This window comes from Rhipicephalus sanguineus, chromosome 3 (genome assembly GCF_013339695.2).
Source record: "Rhipicephalus sanguineus isolate Rsan-2018 chromosome 3, BIME_Rsan_1.4, whole genome shotgun sequence".
NCBI lineage: Eukaryota > Metazoa > Arthropoda > Arachnida > Ixodida > Ixodidae > Rhipicephalus > Rhipicephalus sanguineus.
This window is the reverse complement of record NC_051178.1, coordinates 188,758,140-188,779,766: the sequence shown is the minus strand read 5'-3', so window position 1 is coordinate 188,779,766 and position 21,627 is coordinate 188,758,140. Positions and strand designations below refer to the sequence as shown.

At 42.7% G+C, this 21,627-nt stretch overlaps 1 protein-coding gene across 7 annotated transcripts in view; it reads left to right on the top strand.

Moving 5' to 3' along the window:
* Positions 1-21,096, top strand: part of LOC119387874 (endophilin-A) — a 29,365-nt gene extending 8,269 nt beyond the window's left edge. Inside the window, exons 8-12 of one of the 7 annotated variants that reach the window (XM_037655426.2) lie at positions 885-988; positions 1,563-1,732; positions 8,753-8,875; positions 15,698-15,984; positions 16,964-21,096. In XM_037655426.2, coding sequence (XP_037511354.1) covers positions 885-988; positions 1,563-1,732; positions 8,753-8,875; positions 15,698-15,927 — 627 coding nt within the window. In that variant the 3' untranslated portion in view covers positions 15,928-15,984; positions 16,964-21,096. The remainder of the gene's footprint in view (positions 1-884; positions 989-1,562; positions 1,733-8,752; positions 8,876-15,697; positions 15,985-16,963) is intronic. The other 6 variants (XM_037655428.2, XM_037655427.2, XM_037655434.2 and 3 more) reach the window with 6 other exon arrangements.
* The last annotated feature ends 531 nt before the right edge of the window (positions 21,097-21,627 follow it).

The window sequence follows — 21,627 nt, the reverse complement described above, 5'->3', positions numbered from 1 at the left end:
TACGGCAGTTGAGATAAGGGTCGTCTGCAGAGAGTTCCGTCAGGATGTTTCCCCCATCAGAGGCACCAACGCAGCGCCGGCGAAGTGTAGGGGGAGGGGCATTCACTCTCTCGGCGAGGCTGTGGCACCTTCTCTTGCACAGCCCCAGAGTGAGCCGCAGGTTTCCGAAGCGTTTTTGGCTATTTTTAGTTAATAGTTGCAATTACTTCTTGGTTATTTTTCTTAATTATAATATTTTAGACCTTGTTCATTCATTTTAACCCAGTTTTGAGCATTTCTAGCCTTGTTATGGCCTGCATTGAGAGCTTTATTTTGATCGGGATCACGCCACATGAAATGCATGGATGGACAACAAGCCGGGCTGCTAAAGTGCTCTGCACTTAAAAACTAAAAATGATAGAAGACGGCATTGGAGGCCATTCCTGGCAACTCGCCTGATGTGGAGTTCTTGCTTCAAATTCTTGTAGGAGTAACTTTCAAAGGCAGTGGCTTTTTCTGTACCGAAGAACAATTTAAAACTTTGCAGTAATGTTTCACTGTGCTACAGTGGCAAATGCACTTCAGGCATAATCCAAGGTAGGTCAATTTATTTTTTTTACTAGGGAAGATACATGAATTGGAGCAGCACTATTGAATGCTTGTGAAATTTGAATGAATTTGCATACAGCTTGAATGTTGTCTTTGACGCCACCTTTACAACTTTGCATTGATGCAGCAACACCCTGTAATGACCAATGAACGATAACGTTAACTTCATTTGTCAAAATAAGTACTGGCCAAAGTCAAGCAACCACTGTAGAGTTCCATTTTATCAGGAGTTGGACAAAAATAACGTTATTGATAGATGAATCGCTTGGAACCAATTTATTCCATATTTCATGCAGGTTGAGCAAATCTCCCAGCTTCATGCCCTTGCTGAAGCCTTCTGTGAATATCATCAGCAGTGTGCGGAAGTGCTCCAGGGACTCACAGAAAGGTTGCTTGAACAGTAAGTTCGGCTTCAGTGAAGCCTTTTTTATTTCTTGTTGGTTGTATCACCAGCCTTCCTGCAGAGGCCAGCAGTTTACCATTTCACTATGCATACCTGCAAGCTCTTGAATAGACGGAAGGCAAGGTAACATAGCTTGGTAAAGACAGACATGTATATGGTATTTGGAAACTGTGTCACCTTTACATTATAACGTCACTTCCAATACAGCAACGGGGTATTTTTTTTATCTGGAATACCTTGAAAGTACACAATTTATGGCACAAGGTAGAGAACTTTCTTGGAAAAAGAAATTTTTCTTTTCATGTGCGACCATAACATCACCCTTTGCAATGCTTTATTGCAAAACTAAATGCAGAGGTATTCGTGCATGTAAATGTGCCTGCATGTTGTAAAACCCCCTAAGCTGCATAAACTATCTTGTCTTGCACTACAATGACCTCCGCAGCCTATGAATGTTGCTCTGCCATGTAAAATATTAATTCGGAATTCTCTCTGCAAATCAAAATTGAACTCTTCTTAATCAGGTAGCACTACTGCAACTAACACTGAGTTTTCCTTCCCTCCCGTGCAGAAAAGCGGAAGCAGCGGAACGTGAACACGAGCCATACGAACCCAAGAAGCTGTCCGATCTCAACCTCACGACGATGCACGACGACGTCTCGCCCATGGTCGAGTCAGGTGGGGGCTACTTCAATGGCGAGCCCCAGCATAACTCCCTCTTCTTCACCTCGGCCCCAACTGGTAAGACTGGTGGTGGCAGCTATAGACGCAGCTCAGAAGGCTCACACAGCTCAGAGGGCAGCCGCCCATCCGCGCTGCCCATCTTTTACTTCCGCTCTGCTGCTGGAACTGCAGGACATGTACTCCATAGGTGGCTAAACCCGCTTCACGCCTCTTGCCTCTTCGCTTACTCTTCCGTTTCTATTATAGATAGTGGAATACAGCTGCTACTATTACACATAGGGGTGGCTGTACTTAGGCATTTCGTGTGACTCAGGTTCAAAAGTGCATGTCGAGCGAGAAGTTACTAAGCAGGGGTCATTTCTAGGCTTGCACTTGTTCCACCTGCATGTCTCTAGGTTGTGCTAGCATGTACCAGCTGAGGCACATCATCACGCCACCTGCATGAAATTTCGAAACCATGGAAGGATCGTGAGTGTTATGTGTTGCTCCCATTCTGATATGGTGTAATGCACTTTTATTTAAGATTTAGAAAAGTGACCTACTTAATTACTTCCATGATGATTCGTATACACTTTGAAAAGCATGCACAGCACAAAGGAACCTACTTATTGTAATGTAGCATACAAACTACTACTTGCAGATGTGGTCAGCTAAGTTGCATTACATTCACCACAGGTGCAATGTATACACTGGATGTCAACGTACCCGTGTGCTTGTTGCATGCACTTTCTACTGGTGTTGTTGCATAAAACCTAAATCTGCTAGCCTTTCCCCCATCAGTTGGTTTATTGCATGCTCATCTACGGTTGCATGTGGTTTACAAGAGATGTCTTTTGGCTTCGTTTAGCAGTGCACTAGTTAGCGACCCTGAATCTCTTTGCACTCGCTCGGAAATAACTTTCAGTGTGAATGTACGCTATTAGCATAAATGTATACATGTCGGTGCTCTTTGTTTCTCCCTCTTTAAACAGACAGGCTTTTATCACCTTTGTTAGAGGAGCCGTGTAAGTTTTTCGGTACGTATCTAGTTCTTAGGGACCGTAACAGGGTGGGAAAGGGGCCTGTATTGTTTGTCTTTATGGTGTCCACAAATGATGACCCCAGGAAGCTTCCACTCTGGTTTTATGAAGCCTAACGAGCCAAATTTGGCATGCAAGCCAATCTGAGTAAGACCCCACTAGTTGACCTCGATGGGTCCCTCCAGCTGTTATCTTGCAGTTCGTTATAGTTTTGAGAATTCATTTTTGCATGATACTTTGCAAGAAAGGAGGTACTGTTGCAAGCAAACTTTTGTAGACCAATGATTCCACGAAAAATTGTTCTATGCGGCCTAAGCGTGCTGGCTGAGATTGAGTTGTGCAGCTAGCAGTTTGACCAATTCCGTCATGTATTGAAGTGATTTAGCGTGCATGACTGTGCAAGAAGAAATTAGTATTTTTTGCTGATGTCATGGTTGCTGATGCATGGCTGATACCGTCACAAGAAACTGTTCATGCATGTGCTGAAGGCATGAGAGACAATGCTCTTTGCGTTTGAATGCACAAGCACCCTATCCATATACTACTAAACTACAAAATAAAAGCTGTTCTTGCTCATCAACGTTGGCTCCTGACATGGAAGTTTTCTCGGGCTCCAAGCATGTCGCCGCAGCAGTGAATATGAAGCACCCTTACAGCAGTGACTAGTGCTTTCTCAGTTTCCTTCTTTCAAGTTGATATTAATCCCACTTAACATATTTAAAGGTGTGTTGCACCTGCATGGCCTTGTGGTTCATTGCTGCTGTTGCTTGGGAGAGAGGTTGATCAATGTTTTATATCACAGCTGTTGATTCTGCCAATAATTTTGTTGTTTCACTTTTAAACAGACTCGTGCCATCATTTGCTGAATGCTTGCATAGGGTGCAATCTCAATCCCAAGAGATTGCATGCACTAGTGGAGCACTTTCACTATCGTATTGTTTTGTTTCTAAAAACGGTTGCCTAGCTTTGTGCTTGAAAACAATGCTTTGTTTTCACTTTCTCACACAGCCTTTTGTTCTTTTTTGTAGGTGATCCGCAGCAATAATTATTATGCATTAACAATACATGTCTAGAAATAGATGCTGTGTCGTAAAAGTGAAGTGTCAAATGATAATAGTAGGCCAATTCATTTATTCTGCACTTAATTACAGCTCTTAGTATTGGGTTCTGGCCACCAAGCTTCATATATGTCTTGTGTCCCTTCTTTTTGTCTGCTTGCTTTAATGTTTTTCTGCATTCACTTTCTTCTCTCTGTCTCTCTCTCTTCTTTTTGTTGTGATGCACTGAAATATTTGAACGCATGTGTCTTGCCTTGTTAAATTTCTTTATTTGAGCTGTAGGTCATGATTGGCGTTATTCACCAGGGTTATGCACTTAAATTCTGACTTCATTAGTACTAATGCATCATTGATTAAGAAAGCATGAAACTATTTTCTTGAATTTTTTTTTTAATCTCTTGGTGACACTGTCTTGTTCCTAGAATTAAGAAAGTGTAGCAGTGTCTAACAAATTGGCAAAGAAACCATTGTACTATGTGTATGTGCAGACTCAATCACTTAATTACTATCTGTGGGATCATTAATTGCAGATAATTATTATTATTGGAATCACTGCCATTGCAGACTGCGAAGTCAGTAGCCCTCAGCATCAGGGTCAACGATGCCTAGCAGTACGCATAATGTTTGGGTACAGCTAAAACTGATGTTCACTCTTGAGTATGTGTTTTGTAATAATAGCATATAATGACAGAAATAAATCAGCTAAGAACAAAGAAGCACCTCTATCATGGAAATCACCAGCCACTGATGGACCTTTTTCTTAATTGTTAATCTCATTACGCTGTGCTTTTGCCTAATAGTAGTGCTGGTCATCATCGTAACAAAATTGTCAGATCTTCCCCATAGTGTATCACTGGTCTCATAACTGACTGTTATGTTGTAAGTTCAGTACCTGACTGCAGCAGCTGAATCATGATGAAAGTGGCATGCAAAAATGCACTTAGGTTTCAGCCCAAGTTATAATTCCTGTAACATTTTGGACAAGTGGTGATGGTTGCCAGTAAATTTTATTGGCAACTATACTTATTGCTACTGTGTTGATAAACTCCTTTTTTTGTGGTAATTGGAACAGAAAGGGAGTTAAAGCTGAAGTTATTGGAACTGAGAAAACTAATCTGAGAGCTCCATTATGCATCTCTCACAGCCCAGGCACAGCTTTGAGATGTAAAATTATTGTTAATGTTGTTATTGTAGTGTGGTTGTTACTGTTGGTGTTACTCATCATAGTCGTGGTACACGGTGCTAGTACATATAGGCAAAATATTATTTACATTACAGCACACGCAACTGCAAGCCTATTTGTCTCACTGGCAGCTGAAATCGTTGTTGAGCAGCTACACTTGTTAATGATATTTTATACTGGCCACTGCAGTGAGCTCTCACTTGTACGAACGACGGTTTAACAAATATTTCAGAATAACGAACTTTTAGAAAATCCGTGGCAGTTTTCTTATGCATTCTATGCAAAAAATCTTTCAATTAAACGAATTTCGGGATATAGTGAATATTTCAGTTGAACAAACTGCATCCGTGGATTCAGGCTCATTTTTAAAATCAATTCAACGAAGTTTGGTTCTCTGCAGCACTGACGTAGCCAATGCACGCTGCCCCCAAACCACCTATCCATCGGCGGCAATGCAACATCACTTGTGCATGCAGCGCCACCAAGAGCGCCGCATCTCTCCTGCGAGAGACGAAAATGAGCAACGTGCGCGTCAGTTTTTTTTTTTTGTATCCTCGGTACTATTCGGCCATCTTCGTTTCGGGTACTAACAGCACAATTCGTAAGCCATGCGACGGAAGCGGTTGTCTTTATCAGATGAGCTCGAAATCCTTCAGCGTCATATTAAGATATATTAGAAAATTGTGATGATACTTCGTGGGACAGCAACTAGCTGTGCCAGAGTCAGTGCAAAGAAACGTAGACTCTCTCGACAGCTTTGTCTCTTATTGCGCTTTAAGGGCGCTAGTCCAAATGAAAATTACAGAATTCTTTTCAAAATAAATTGCATTTCACACTCTTGACTCGATATCTGCTGTGCCCAATGTTGTTCCATATTATACTGAATATTCAGTTTGGTGAACTTTCAGTTAAGTGAACTATTACCATGGGTCCCTTGAAGTTCACTCAAGTGAGAGTTCACTGTACTTATATGCTTACTGAGATGCACGTTCATTGGCAGGTTCAGTGATACCGTACGGGCGCTGTGTTTGCGACAGGTGGTAATAATATTTTGGCCGGTGGGAACCACATTCACATTTCCCAACTCGCAAAATGCACTGGCCGCGCATGTACCTGTTGATGTAAAAGCTACATGTGCCACCATTACCTTGGCATATTGCCTTGCATGAAAGCTGGCTTAACAGTTTTGAAGAGGGTCCGTTGAGAATTCTTGCCAGTAGTAGCGAGTCACTTCTATTGGAAGGACCGGTGCAGTCGCAGCAGCACGCGTATCAGGGCCTTCACCGCCACTACCACCACCAGCCTTACTTTCCTTGTCTCCTATCTCCACTGTGTCTCTGTTCCTCCATTTGTAAGGGATTCCTGCATGATTTTCAAACTAATTTCCTGTCTTATGCTCATGCAGGGTTCATGAGTAAAACATGGGGCTTGCCTGCGTCTGACAGTGTATATAAGATGCTGTGAGGTAAACTACGAGGCTATATCTGTATAGCACAAAATCATACAGTAACTATAAAACAATGAGATTCTGTGCCTACTCCTTAGTGGAGAGTAGTAGCCTGTACATGTGGTTTCGGTAACTTTTAAAGGTGACAACTGATATAACTGCAAGATTTCTTTACCTTGTCAAAAAAAAGAAAGCTGATGCAACATGTTAGCCAGATATCTTTGTAAAACTAATGGCCTGCAAATCTTTGTGTCAGGGCTCTGCACCCTGATGTTACGCTAAATGACTTGTCCCTTTAACAGTGGAACATGCACAGGGCATTTACTGTATTACCGGAATACCAGGAAATTTTGGCAGCGTGTTATAGCACAGTGCATTCATGGTGCGAGCCTTCTTGTGTTGTGCTGTTATTCTTGTCCAGGAAATTAAAATGTGCAACACAAAATTGCACACTTTAGCTTAACTGTTTCACTGTTTCCAAATCAACAGACATCACCAGCACTTCTGTTGATGTCTGTGCCCCGGTTATCTGTTAACACTCTAACTGTAATACTTTTCACAGGCTACAGCCCTCTAATAAGACCTGTGCTGTTTGGTTGGGACTGAAGCCTTCATATCCCCGATTCATATTTATACAGTTTTGTGGTTCTTTGCTTGCTTGGTTCGAAACATTTTTTCTGTCTACTCCTTGAAGCTTTGACTCTGTGCTGTGCTGTTCTACTGCTATAATTGCACACGCAGTTACTGCCAAAATAAGATAAACATGTTGGTCATACTGCATGATCTCCACCTCAATTTGTTATTGATACCATTATTATAGCAAGTGTAGTACACATGTTTGCTTGAACAGCTTTCTCCGATGTTCATTACCTGCTGATATGTGCCTTCTGTGCACTGCATTCGTGTTGGTGTATGACCTATTGACCTACTTACTACACTATAATCTCTTTGATACATATTTGCAAGGAAAGAAATTGATATCTTATGGCAGTGCACATTTTCTTAAGTCTTTCTCATCAATCCTAGGGTTGCTAAAAGACCTTTTTTTTTGTTCTTTCAAGTATGACGCCGTGGAATGGTCACATTATAACCTTAAGCATATAAAATCTCTGCTTATCGCTGCAAATGTCATTAGAATAGTTTGAATAATACTAGTAAATGTGTTAATTAGCCCCAGTTGCCATGACATTGCCACAATGTTGCGAATGTTACCTTAACGTTCCAGACGTTGCTCTGATGTTATGGCAGCAATGTGTGCTACTGTTGTTAACGTCTCTTTTTTAAAAATTGTTAATGTAGCATATTGAGTATCTCTATACTCAGGATAGAAACGAAACAGGAGAAATATGTGCACTGAAGTTCGTATGTACTTTTTTTCCCACTGTTGGTAAAGCTACTCTTTAGAAGGCCGACAGCATTTTCTCTCTTCAGAGCTTGCTATTTCCAGGAACTTTACCAGCATGACACAGTACAGCAAGGAGACAATGATTTTGACGTGGATTGGGTTATGTAGTCACTCTCATGTCATAGCTGTTAATCCATCAATTGCTACCCATCTAAATGCTGGAGCTGAAAGAAAATTCAACGTTCTCACAGCTTCTGTGTGCAAAAATCTTTTCTCTGACCACTTCTACAATCCCACGTCATCATGACACAGTGCCTTTAAGTAGTATTGTCAAGCTGAAATGAAACTCAAGTAAAAAAAAATTTAATGGAACATGTATTTGTGTTTCCAGCCTTTCTAAGTTGTCTTATAGCTCTGTAAGTTAACAGAATATTTTCTGTTAACTTTTTCACTTCAGAGCGAGAGTGCATGTACAATTTGATGATGAAGTGCGGGCGAGTTTTGAGTCTCACCTTTATGCTACTCTGCTATTGCTGCTCAAATCAGTGCTTTGTCTTCATGCTAGCATGGCTCTGCAGGCTGTATTGCATTACTTGCCTAACTGTTACAATGTTTATGCAGTGTTGGTTAGACATAATGAAAACAAAAAGCACACTGACACCATTGCATCAGTTTATGATGTCACATGCACATAACAGAAGTGCACCAAAGCTCTGGCACATTGTTCAATGTGTGAAACAGGCACCTCTAATGTCTTAGTTGCGCATATGCGATATTGATTGACAGTGAAGGCACCTTGAAGTTCTCATAACTGTGCTTCGTTGTGCCGATATGAGAAAGAAACCCGACAGATCTCACCATTTGCACTACGTTTTCTTACGGTAGTAATAAACAACAGTGCAGTTCAATTCAGAGAGAAGGGAGACCTGAATCTCGCGAGCCAAGGGACACAGGCAAGCCCCGCTTTGTAGTGTCGTGCTGTGACGGTGACGTAAACCTGGCGGGGTGGGGGCTGTCCCTTGCAGCGTCTCCTGCCCGCTCTCCCCTGAGCTCGCCTGTGAACCCACAGCCTGCCAATAACCTCTTCCTGGGCAGCTTCCCCAATCCGCATGGCACGGGGGCCTCGCCTGGCTCCAGGTCTCCCAATGGTACTCGTGTTCCTCTTTCCAAGGGTGCCACCGACTGCCACCGCTTCTCTCTACACTTGTCCCTTTTCCTTCTTTTCCTCCCGCCAGTGCCTCAAAAGTCGGTTCTTGTTGCGTTGTGAGGGAACTTATTTTGCTGGACACATGTATGTATGTCTGTGCCATTATTGTCATGGCTTGGAGGCTTTTGGCAGGAATACTTAGACTAGGCGAGCACACCTGAAGTCCGCCACAATGCCTCTGTGGGGTCTGAAGGCATTGCCGTTCTTCCATGTTGCTGCCACACCTCTCTGTGTTCTCACTCTCTCGGCATATCTTCTCACTCACAAAATGACTGGCATTCACAAAATAGTCCAAGTCATCAAACGGCTGAGTTTTGAACCTTTGAAAATCTTTTAGTGAGTGATACCAAAGAAGGGTGCTCATGGCATTGAGGGGGAACACACGTTAAGGTATCAGGCACGTAATGCGTATATGGGGAGCGCTGATATGTACTACGTTTGTCATGAACTGAATCAGCAGGTATCAACATTTAGCTGCTTTGTATATATGCAGTTGCGAAGAAACGTGGCAGTCTTTTACTGTGTCACCAATATGCGACACCTAGGCCATGGCTATCGCTTCCCTGGTTACCGACAGGTTGTCATAGCTATTATCTGAAGGTTCTCAAAGTTTTCAATCATCTTCTTGCTTTTGGTTTGTTTGGTTTGTGTTGTATCCTTTCAACACTGTCCCTTGATTTTTATTTCTATTTCCTGTCCTTTCCACTGCACTTTACAGCAAAATACTTTGTGAGGGTAGTATTTACAATTTTGCAAGGAAAGTTCTCAGATGCAGTTCTGGTGTAATCTCTATATTTCATGCAGAAATTGAGCTTAGTAATGTTGTTACACCAAGGGCGTCCTTGATGCTTGGTATACTATCTCACCTGGGTCGAAAATGTGTGGTCACGCCATGGAGAGTCACTAGAGCATTGTATTGAATTATGTTTGTATGCTGAAAATATTTAATTATAACGAGGCTTTCAAATATGGTGCGGAAGTAATGCTCATTGTGTCAATTGGCTTAACCCTGGATTGAAATCTGTCTCGCAAAATGGACGTAATCGAATTCAATTGCCCTAATCAGTGCACACGAACTCGGAGATGGTGCACAAGGCAATAAACGTAACCGTAGTAAGCAAAGTTATTATATATGTAGGTGTGGTGTTGTCGCAACATTCGTCACACGGTCTATGGTACAAAGCTACAGAAAAAGTATGTGGTGATTACATGATTGCAATAACAATAAAGTGCCGAAACTTTTGCTGTGACTGGAATATCACATGGAATCACACACGTTTGTTCCGAGTGCAAAAGATAAACATTGTCGATTTTGCCTCATGTATGCCTACGTTTTGACTCCGTTACTTGTAGGAAGCTTCCTTTGTTCGATCCACAATGGCCTGGTGCTGCATGCTGGGTGGCAGGTGAACTGGTGGCACTCTTTCTTCTCTATGCTTGATGCCCTTTTCGTGCTCTTTTCTTCTCTCACTGTCTTCGTCATTGTAACATTGGTGCTATTCCCTACTATAACAACAGTGATGCTGATTGTCTGTGTTGCTCCTTTGTTGCGTTTTCTGTTTCTCAGATTTTGTCGGTATGATAAAATCTTCTGCAATTGCTTTATGAGATTATATTTCCAATGTTTCTCTCACTGACATGCGTTCTAACTGCCTTTTAGTACGTGCTTCTGTCGTTTTGTGTTCGAGTAACACGTTCCCTGGGCGTTGTTGGTATATGCGATACCAGAGAATGATTCGTATTGTCTGCTATCTACATGTTTCTGTCAAGCTTGCTTCTGTCTGCATTAATGTGTTCCATTTTTTATGTGTTTGTTATTAACTATTAATCTTTGATGACTGCTTTACGTTAGCTGCATGTTATCTAACATTCTAAGGAGTAACATTAGCTTTCGGCCATAATCAAGTTTACACAGCCGAAGCAAGACTGAAAATAAACCAACTGCCAAATGAAGCATGGCTACAGCGAAATGTATTTCGCATCATAGCTTTTACCTTGGCGCATAGATACGTCCGTGCATTTGTTGAGAAGCACATAGCTAGCAGCAAACTATTCTTTCACGATAGCCGCTTTGATATAGCACTGAAATGAATACAGACAAAATGAAAAATTTTTTATATGAAACAGGTGTTTCACCAATGATATTGTAAAAGTGCAGCCAAGAGTCACGTGCTGTGTGTGAGTTTGCTCACTTGCCAGTCACTCGACATCCACGAACAGAATGGTGTCGCACATAAGGTCACATTCAAGAGAATGGAGGTGTTCGATTTCCCAGGTTAAAATAACCACTACGTGTACTAACTCGCACCAGCTGATATGAACAAATTAGGATTCAAGTACTTGTGCAGGTTATTCGAGTTTTGAAAATGAGAACCCTTACCACAACACAAGATGTTGAACTGACGTGAGGGAAAAAGAATCATGGCACAGCGTGTGTGTGTGTGTATATATATATATATATAGATAGATAGATATCTTAGCATGCGTGATATTAGCATATGTGTGGTATCGGCATATGTGTTATGAATGTGGGAACGAAGGCATGAACGACAGATACACCAAAGGGAGATGTAGCTGCTGGTTTTATGCAGAGATCTAGGTATAGGAGAAACCAATAAATTGCACACAAAAACAGAATACTTTTTGAACAAATGATACTGTCTACCATATACACCTCTGTGTTTCATCTCTAAATTTTCCACTACAAAGCTTCCTTCTCTTTCAAAAGCTGGGTAAGCTTGGCTTAACACTTCTGACATCACTGCACAATATACGAAGCTTAAGCTGAATCTTTGAACATTTGACCTTTATTTCTAAAAAAGAAAAGCCGGCAGATCCCACGCATTGTGGGAATCGATGTAATGCGAAGCAGCCAACAAAGAGCTGCATACATCGTCTTGTATGTCATTGAGGAAAATGCGTGTCATGGTTTTCATGTTAACTCCTATTATTTATGTTCGTCACACAGTAACGTCGCGCAATACCAACTTCGGGGTAGGTCAAGCTAGCGAAACGGCCGCCAGCGTCCCATGAGTGTGGCACGTGTCATGCTATACATGACATGCGTGCCGTAATTTTTGTGTTAACTCATGTTTTTATGTTTGTCACACAGTCACGTCGCGCAATACCAATTCCAGGGTAGATCAAGCTAGCGAAACAGCCGCCAGCGCACCACGAGCGTGGCACGTAAGTCATGCTGTACATGACATGCGTGTGATGACTTTCATGTTAACTCGTGTTATTTATGTTCGTCACACAGTCACGTCGCAAGATACCAATTTTGGTGTATATCAAGCTAGCGAAACGGCCGCCAGCGCTCCATGAGTGTGGCACGCAAGTCATGCTGTACATGACACGCGTGTCATGACTCATGTTAACTCGTGCTATTTATGCTCGTGTCACAGTCACGTTGCAAGATACTAATTTTGGTGTATATCAAGCTAGCGAAATGGCCACCAGCGCACCATGAGCGTGGCACGTAAGTCATGCTGTACATGCCATGTGTGCCATGACTTTCATGTGAACTCGTGTTATTTATGTTCGTCACACGGTCACGTCGCAAGATGCCAATTTTGGTGTATATCAAGCTAGCGAAACGGCCGCCAGCGCCCCCTGAGCGTGGCACACAAGTCATGCTGTACATGACATGCGTGTCATGATTTTCATGTTTACTCGTGTTATTTATGTTCGTGACACAGTCACGTCGCAAGATACCAATTTTGGTGTATATCAAGCTAGCGAAACGGCAGCCAGCGCACCATGAGCGTGGCACATGTCATGCTGTACATGACATGCGTGTCATAATTTTTATTTAACTCGTGTTTTTATGTTTGTCACACAGTCGTGTTGCGCAATACCAATTCCGGGGTAGATCAAGCTAGCGAAACAGCCGCCAGCTCACCATGAGCGTGGCACGTAAGTCATGCTGTACATGACATACGTGCCATGACTTCCATGTTAACTCGAGTTATTTATGTTCGTCACACAGTCACGTCGCAAGATAGCAATTTTGGTGTATATCAAGCTAGCGAAACGGCCGCCAGCGCACCATGAGCGTGGCACGTGCCATGCTGTACATGACATGCGTGTCATGATTTTAATGTGAACTCGTGTTATTTATGTTCGTTACACAGCCACGTCGCAAGATACCAATTTTGTTGTATATCAAGCTAGCGAAACTGCAGCCAGCGCACCATGAGCGTGGCATGTGTCATGCTGTACATGACATGCGTGTCATAATTTTTATTTAACTCGTGTTTTTATGTTTGTCACACAGTCGCGTCGCGCAATACCAATTCCGGGGTAGATCAAGCTAGCGAAACGGCCGCCAGCGCACCATGAGCGTGGCACGTAAGTCATGCTGTACATGACATGCGTGCCATGACTTCCATGTTAACTCGAGTTATTTATGTTCGTCACACAGTCACGTCGCAAGATAGCAATTTTGGTGTATATCAAGCTAGCGAAACGGCCGCCAGCGCACCATGAGCGTGGCACGCGCCATGCTGTACATGACATGCCTGTCATGATTTTCATGTTAACTCGTGTTATTTATGTTCGTTACACAGTCACGTCGCAAGATACCAATTTTGGTGCATATAAATCTCGCGAAACGGCCGCCAGTGCCCCATGAGCGTGGCACGTAAGTCATGCTGTACATGACATGCGTGTCATGATTTTCATGTTAACTCGTGTTATTTATGTTCGTTACACAGTAACGTCGCAAGATACCAATTTTGGTGTATATAAAGCTAGCGAAACGGCGCCAGCGCACCATGAGCGTGGCACGTAAGTCATGCTGTACATGACATGCGTGTCATGATTTTCATGTTAACTCGTGTTATTTATGTTCGTCACACAGTAACGTCGCCAGATACCAATATTGTTGTATATCAAGCTAGCGAAACGGCCGCCAGCGCACCACGAGCGTGGCATGTAAATCATGCTGTACATGACATGCGTGTCATGATTTTCGTGTTATGACTTGTCATTTATGTTCTTCATACAGCCACGTTACGCCATACCAATTTTGGCGTACATTCGATTAACCAAGTGACCAGGAGAGCACAATGTCGTAGGCGGCTAGATAGATAGATAGATAGATACGCTCAAAGTCGCAGAAGTTCGCTAAGAAATGCTTCGCATTTAAAAAGAATTTGTATTGCCACATTTTTGCTAAGTGTTTACACAATAATATCAGTAGTGTTTGATACGCAAATATGCAAACTTTCTGTTTTTACAGAAAGTATGTATTTTGTCTGACAGGTGTTAACATATCTTCTATAACGTGCGGCCCAATGATTCTGTGCTTGTTCATTTTGTTTCTACTAAGCTCCATGCTCCAGATAAGAGCACTCAAAGGTGTCATTTTCATGCTGAGAGCATGACAGTCCACCGATGGTCCGACAGAATCCATTACACGACTTGCAATCTGGAAGGAGCTGATATCAAGCTTAAATATGCTGCCTAGCTCAAATACAGAGAAAACTCTGCATCGATACTGCAAACAGAGTTGGAGCATAGAAGGAATCAGATTAATGAATCGTTAGGGAAATAGTAGACAATCACAGAGGTGTCTTTAGTAAATGTCGGTATCTTGTATGGTAATTCTAGGAAGACTCGGGTGTTTGGAGGTAACAAACATACTTTCCTGATTTGTGCGTTGTTGTACTGGCTTTGTAAGGAGTGGATTCCTGTATCAAACTAGCATTTGCACTGCAAAAATATCAATGTTCTGAGGAGCTCTATGTCCTGTTGTGCTTGCTTTGGTGCCCCCATTACCGTAAATTAGCTTTGTGATGAATGTTTCTATTTGTACAGATTACAGACATTTTAAATCATATAATACGACATATAATTTAACTATGTAACGCAAGAAGTGCAGATGTGATCAACGAATTACAACAGCACTGTCGTTTGGAAATCTTTGTGAAAAGCTCATTTGATTACTATGGAAACTGGTGCAGGAAACTTTTGAACAGATTTACCGACTATTTCTTGTCTCAGTTATGTACATTGTCTCAGAGTTGTACATTTACACGTGCCTTTGGCACTTCAAATTTTTCTTTCATTTTCCATTGACTGGCAACAATGATGGCAATCAGTAAAGTAGCTCCTCGTGATATTGGCTCACTTTTCTAATTCTTTAGCTTTTCTAATTCTTTTTGGTAAATCTATTCACGACATTTACAACACAGTCGTGAAGCATGCTGCTCCAGCGGGGGTGAGTTACATTTGAGGACAGAGGGCACCGCAAAGGCATTAAAGGGCCCCCCTAAACAATCTTTGAAAATAGAAAGAGCGAGCGCGTTATTCTCTCCTGGCATTTCCTGTCTTTTTGGTGCAATTCATGCTGCCAGCAGTCTGTTCACTCGACGTTGTGAAGAGATAAGCTCTCAATTGGTTCATATACGAGGGATATATCAGCCGTGAATTGTCTCCTACCCTGCTTTGCCATGCAGTCAACTGATTTCACTTCCTTTTGTGTGTTTTCGACTCACAAGCAGAGATGACAGCATGTAACCAGAGAGCGCGAAATCCTGATAGGCTCAACGCTAGGTGCTGACATTGTTCACGTGTTTTTGAAGAAGTATGTGGTGAGGAGAGAGAGCGCCTGTAGGCAGAGCAGTGAAGGCGAGAAAGAAACCGCTCTCTTGTCTTTGAACTCGGAGTGGTTTAGGGGTTCTTTAAGGTGTGGGGAGGGGGTGCATGTGCGTGTGTGTGTGTCGCCTACTGATGGCGTGGGGGAACGGGTGCGGCTCAGCTTCTCCACTTCCATCGCCGGTGCGGTCGCCAGCCCGGGCCCCGCGTGCTGCCTCCTGCCGAGCGCTGTACGACTTCGAGCCAGAGAACGAGGGCGAGCTGGGCTTCCACGAGGGAGACCTCATCTCACTCGTGCGCCGCGTCGATGACAACTGGTACGAGGGTAGCCTCGACGGCCGCACGGGCATGTTCCCCGTCAACTATGTCGAGGTGGTGGTGCCGCTGCCGTGAAGCAACATGCAGCTGGGCCACAGCCACTGCTGTTCTACTGCTGGCTGATGATGCCACGTGAGTTCAGGTTTCTTTTTCAAGCAAAGCTTGTGATCACTCACAAATTTAGGTGGCAGCATTGTACACGAAAAAGCCGGCGTCGGCGAGCGCACAAAAATGCAGCCATCAAAGGTGCGCCTGTCACATGCTATTTGTATGCTCCGTTTTCCAATTAGATAGTGTTCATGAAGCAATGTCTAGGAATATCTGAGAAATTTAGTACCCTTTTTGTCTTTTCATGTGGTATGAAAGAGTTATTATTAAGCGAACTGCCCTGCCTAAAAACTTTTTAAAACACAGACACATAAGTAGCAGCAATTAAGGGTGGAAGGGAAGATATCTCCTAATGATGATGCCACGACTGTTTGCATAATTAAGTATTGACATGACGTATCCGATTTTTCATTTTTATTTTGCTTCAAATGAGGGCCTGTACCGCTGAAGAAATGCTTTAAAACTAATAGCAGAGTGCTCTAGATACTAACTTGCTATAATACTTATCTTGCACAGTTTAGATCTTGGTAGTCTGCAAAGTTGGTGCATTCCACTCGTAATGCTATGAGATAAAATTAAAAACTGTATATGGCTTATATTTAAGTGCACTTTAACTAACACTTCTACTAATTAGGTCACTGTCAAGAGATACCTGGTCAGAGCTTTGTATTCTTTGCATGTGTATAATGTTTGCACATATTCTTTTATGGCTTTAAGGTTCCAGTTTGCTTAGCAACAAGTTCTGCCAAGCAGCAGTGCAACAGATGTTTAGGGAGATAACAGAACCAAAAGCTAGGCTAGTTGGTCATTATTAATCTTGAACTGTCTTGTACGGCATGAAATACAACACAAACGACAAAGAAGCATACACGGACAGCACTGTCCCTGTGTGCTTCTTTGTTGTCCGTGTCATATTTCGCACTGTACATGTCAATTCAAGATGAATGTTTAAGGAGATTCAACTCATCAGACGCGAACTTTCTTTCTTTCTTTTTTTTCCCAGTTGTTACCAGCTGCACAAATGCCTGCTGTGGGGAACAAGAGGCTCTACCAACCCTCCATCTGTGTTAGCTCTGAATTCAGCGAGTCCCATCTGTTGATTTTGGTCTTACGTGTGGAACGGTTCACATCCGGACTTAGTCATTTTGGGTTGTTTTACATATGTATTTTTTTTTCCTTGCAGCCATGCTTTCGATCATAACGGCAAACTGCCCAGTGTTGAGTGTGAAAATGTAAATATTTATTATTTAGTGCCACGGACATTTTTTAGGTCATTGTTTGTTTATGTTTGGACTCTGCTCCCCATTTTCCCCACCCCTGCTCTATTACTTGAGGACCTTTTGTTCCTGCGGTTTGAGAAAATGATGACGGTGGTTTCTTTCATGAAGATCGAAAAAAAAAAAAATGCCAGAAGTGCTTTTCTTAGGCACAAATCCAAAGGTTGTGTTGGTTGCAGATAACACTTTTTTTTCTTCCTTTTGTTACATTAAAAATTAATGCTCTTTCTGTTAAGGAGCATCATTCAACGATGACCTTTTTGCTGTTCAGTATGAACTTAAGACATGGCCGGATCCTACCGACCGGTTAGAACCAACAAGGTGTCTCTCGTTTGTTTCTTTTGTTCACTCTGTAAATCATTGCGGCTTTTTCTTCTTTTTAATCTTCCACTTCCGACTCTACGTCTTTCATGGCATCAATCATGTACCACATCTCCCAATGCCTGTAGAGAACCCTGTTGATCGTGACTTAAGTGTCCTGTTCTATCGAAACTGCTACATTTACTGTATGTGGGAGTTGTTATAAAGCTCACCGAAGATTCTACTTACCCAGACGCTTGTAGGCAATGTGCGGCTTCCCGTTCTGCTTCTTTGCCTTTACTGTCCGTCTCTGCATGTGCGTAACTCAGGGGTTCCCAAACGTTTCAACACTACAGGAACTGCCTCGGTGTTGAAAATGTGCCAGGGAGCCTCCTCATCCTCTCAGATACATAGAGAGCAAAGACAAAGGGCTCCTCAGTTAATATCTGCACTTACGCTGGCAAGTCGCTACACATGGTATGTATCTTCAGAGTGTTGCAAAGGGGGAATCGATAGTAATATAGCAACGGCGAAGAGAAGGTCACATAGGTGTATGGTTACATGAGGAATCAGGTGCTCATGTGACTCCAGAAAGATTTGGAAACAAAGGACCTGATGGAATTTCTTCTGAAGGTACCACCTCCATTTAATCAATCAAGCAGCGAGACAATGCTGAGTGGTGATGCTGCACAATCAAGTGGCTGGTTATTAGGTTTGCTGAGTTTGGAAAAAGTGAAAAGGAAAAAAGGCAGATGCACAGCTCTGTATACTGGTGAAAACAAAGAAGTGCACCGTGAAACCCGAGGTTTCAACCAAATGCAGTTTGCGAACTTCTGAGTTAGATGCTTTGTGCTCCTTTAGTGGCTGGCCTCATGATGCAAGTTCCACGTACCCCATTCCTTCAAGTTTGTCATTTGTGAGAGCATGGTTGTGAAATGCTTCCCTCTAATGTCCAGCTGGTGCTATTCATGCCTGTATTGCGATGAAAAGGGAATGATCATCTTTCGTGTGTTGTAGGCGGCAGGTACTGCTGCCATTCTTCGTTTGCTTGGACAGTTCAAACCAGCACTCAGTAGAGAACTGGTAGACTGCTCTTCAACATCTTGCAGCAACAGCTATAGGAGAGGAGTGATGATTAAAGGATGCCTTGTTTTAAGGGCAGTGCCTCAAAATAATCAAGCTTTCCTTCGATAGTCTGTCAAGGCCATCTAATATGTGGCCATCCCCTGGTACTGGTTACTTTCGAGTGCTGTTTTTTTATTTTTGGCCGAACACAAATTCAAAAGAAAAGCAAAGACTGACATAAGAATAGTTGGTCCCTTTTTCCTTTTCATTCTCAAAGTGTTTGTGCTCCTTGTGTTGCAGTTCAGTTGTTCTGACTGCCTAATCATGTCACTGCACAAAGCAACGATCAAGCCTTCGACTTTCACTTTAAATGAGCGCAAGTTGAAGTGTGTTACAGATAGCTCAGCAGTGTGTGTCGTGTATGTGTGCTGAAACAAAAAAAGAAGAGGAAAAGCTAGAAATACATCGAAACCTGTAAAGGAAAAAAAAAAGCTCTGCATCAATCACCATATAGGTAACATAATTCATTTGCAGTGCTTAGCTTAGAGAATGGTGATGCACTACTGCATATGATTCTGCAGTGCAAACGCTTCACATGCCTACTTTAAGTGCGCATTTTTAAAGCTGACCTTTGCAGGTTTTTGCTAAACTGTTGACCACATTATTTCAGGTTTGCATACCGGCTGCTTTCATAGCAGTGGAGTAAAATATGGAGGACAAGGGCACATTTAGATTTGGCCAGTTATGCATGAACTCTGGTTAATGGAAGTTAGCGTAGCTAGTGGGTTAGACTGTTGCAACAGGAGCCGCAGCAGCTGTGTATACATATCGGTGTTTACTAGTCAGCCGAGTACTGGAACGCAAGTGTAAACAGCATTGTTGGTAATGTTCGTCTGGTATGTTTAAACCAGCTTGTGCTGGAGTGTTCTCTCACGTGACACTTCTTGGCAGGAAAGAGTAAAAGTATGTGTCAGGTCTGTGATGCTATAAAAGCTTCAATGTAGTAGGCAAGAGTACACAGTCACAGGACATAGCAGGAGGCCCACATGGTTTGCTTGAATGAGACGCCTCAAGATGCAGACATAAGTGTTATTTGCACCTCTGTTTCTGTATCTCACTAGAACAGTAACCCTGAAATGTCGACATACTCGCTTAAGCTTGCAACTGATTTAACACACAGTAAACACTGGTCTACGTTAACGAGTAGCATGAATGTGACTTGCCTCTTTGAAGGTTCCAGTGTGCAAATGATGACCTTTAAAGGGCTTGTACAATCCATGTGTCCTGGATTAATTCAAGTTAGAGGCAATGTAGTTATGTGCAGCTGCTGGCTGTTTGATTGTCAAGAGTCGGTTGCTCATCATTCATGACACGCATGCACACCATGCCTCTCACTTAATTGTGTGGCTTTTCTCTGGAGAAGTGCACACTTTGCACACTTGAGTGCGTGCATCTGGAATTGTGTGTAGCAGTGCTTGTGTTCTTACATATCCAGCGCAACTGCATGTGCTCACGTCTGCACGTTTAGTTTGGCTGTGGTCGGTGCATTGCTGGAGGAGCGGACGCACCGAGTCCGACATGGTCCTGTTTCGAGGGAATGCACTACTCATCCGCATCTTTTCTCGGTGCCTCACTTTTCATTTTCGAACGTTACAGTTACAGCCACGATATAGGTAAAGACATAGCTAGCCGAGGACAGTGCGCTAGACGCTGGTACGTGTGAAGCATATTTTAGCCGTCACGGTATATATATATATATAGTCATTCGCTACATACAGAACATGTCTCAGTGAGCGCATCCGCTCCCAGACTTTTGTGTGTCTCAAGCAACCACTAGGCCTCCAGTGTACCCCTTCCAGCAATATGCCCTAGTCAGCAATACTGGGGCTCTGTGCCCTCCACTCGAGCTTGCTTCACAATCTGGCCCTTGAAAAACATGAGCGGCCCGTCGCACACACACAATTGTTTCTTGCCATTCAGAAAGGTGAACCTAATCTTTATGTCGTCCAAGTTTTTAAAAATCTGAATACCAAAGGCAATATGCATATTCATTTCTGTTGTCTCGGACACATACCTCACACCGTCCCCGTCTCATGGCAATACGGCTCACTCCCTATCGATTCTTGAAATGAAACCTTGCATTCACGCTAAAAAGAAGCATGTTGATGGCTTGCTTCCAGGGGTCTCCCTAGCAGCTTTCTGTAGTCTTAGTACCTCCCTTCTTTTTTTTCTTCCCAAGTACTACTATACTCTACTGTGTGCCGAGTCGTAACCCGGCCAGCCACCAACGTAACTCGTAACCGTAACCACTGTGATCTCGATGTTGTCCTGCGTAGACCTGTATCTTTCTCTCTCTCTGTCCGTTCCATGCTCGCTTCACTACAGGAACTGTTATCAGACAGTGTGGTTCTTTTCTCGCTGTTGTAAAATCTTGTTAAATGTCATGCAAATGAGAGACATTTATCCCAAATAAAAGCTGTTTTTGTTGTTCCAACGACCGAATTCTTTATTTAAAGAAGAGGAGTTGTCAAGGTAAGCCTACTGATCACTAAGGTTCATTGTACGTCATGTAGATAACGAAAAATGGCACAAAGCAACGATCAAGCGTAGGGGTTTCATCGTAATGAGTGCATGTTTTAGTCGGACCTCCGATGTGCTGGTTCAGCAAAATGCAATGTATGGGCCACAACCTACACCGTACCTTCGCACTTGTGATCCGCCCCAACCTGCAACCAAAGTCAATATATTCGAAGTGCAAATTAGAGTTGTGTAAATATTCAAGTTTAGAATTCGAATCAAATAATACTTAATTGAATAATTCAATTCGACTTTCGAATAGTTAGTATTTTAAGATTCGAATGATTCAACGAGGTGAACACCTAAAACGCGACAAAGGCCAAAGGTGCAACTTGATTAGGATGGGGTGGCTAAAACTAGGGAGCCTTAGAACAGGTTACAATAAGTTTTGCGTTAGTGTTTTTCACCACTGCACATAAAAGTGCAACTTGATTAGGATGGGGTGGCT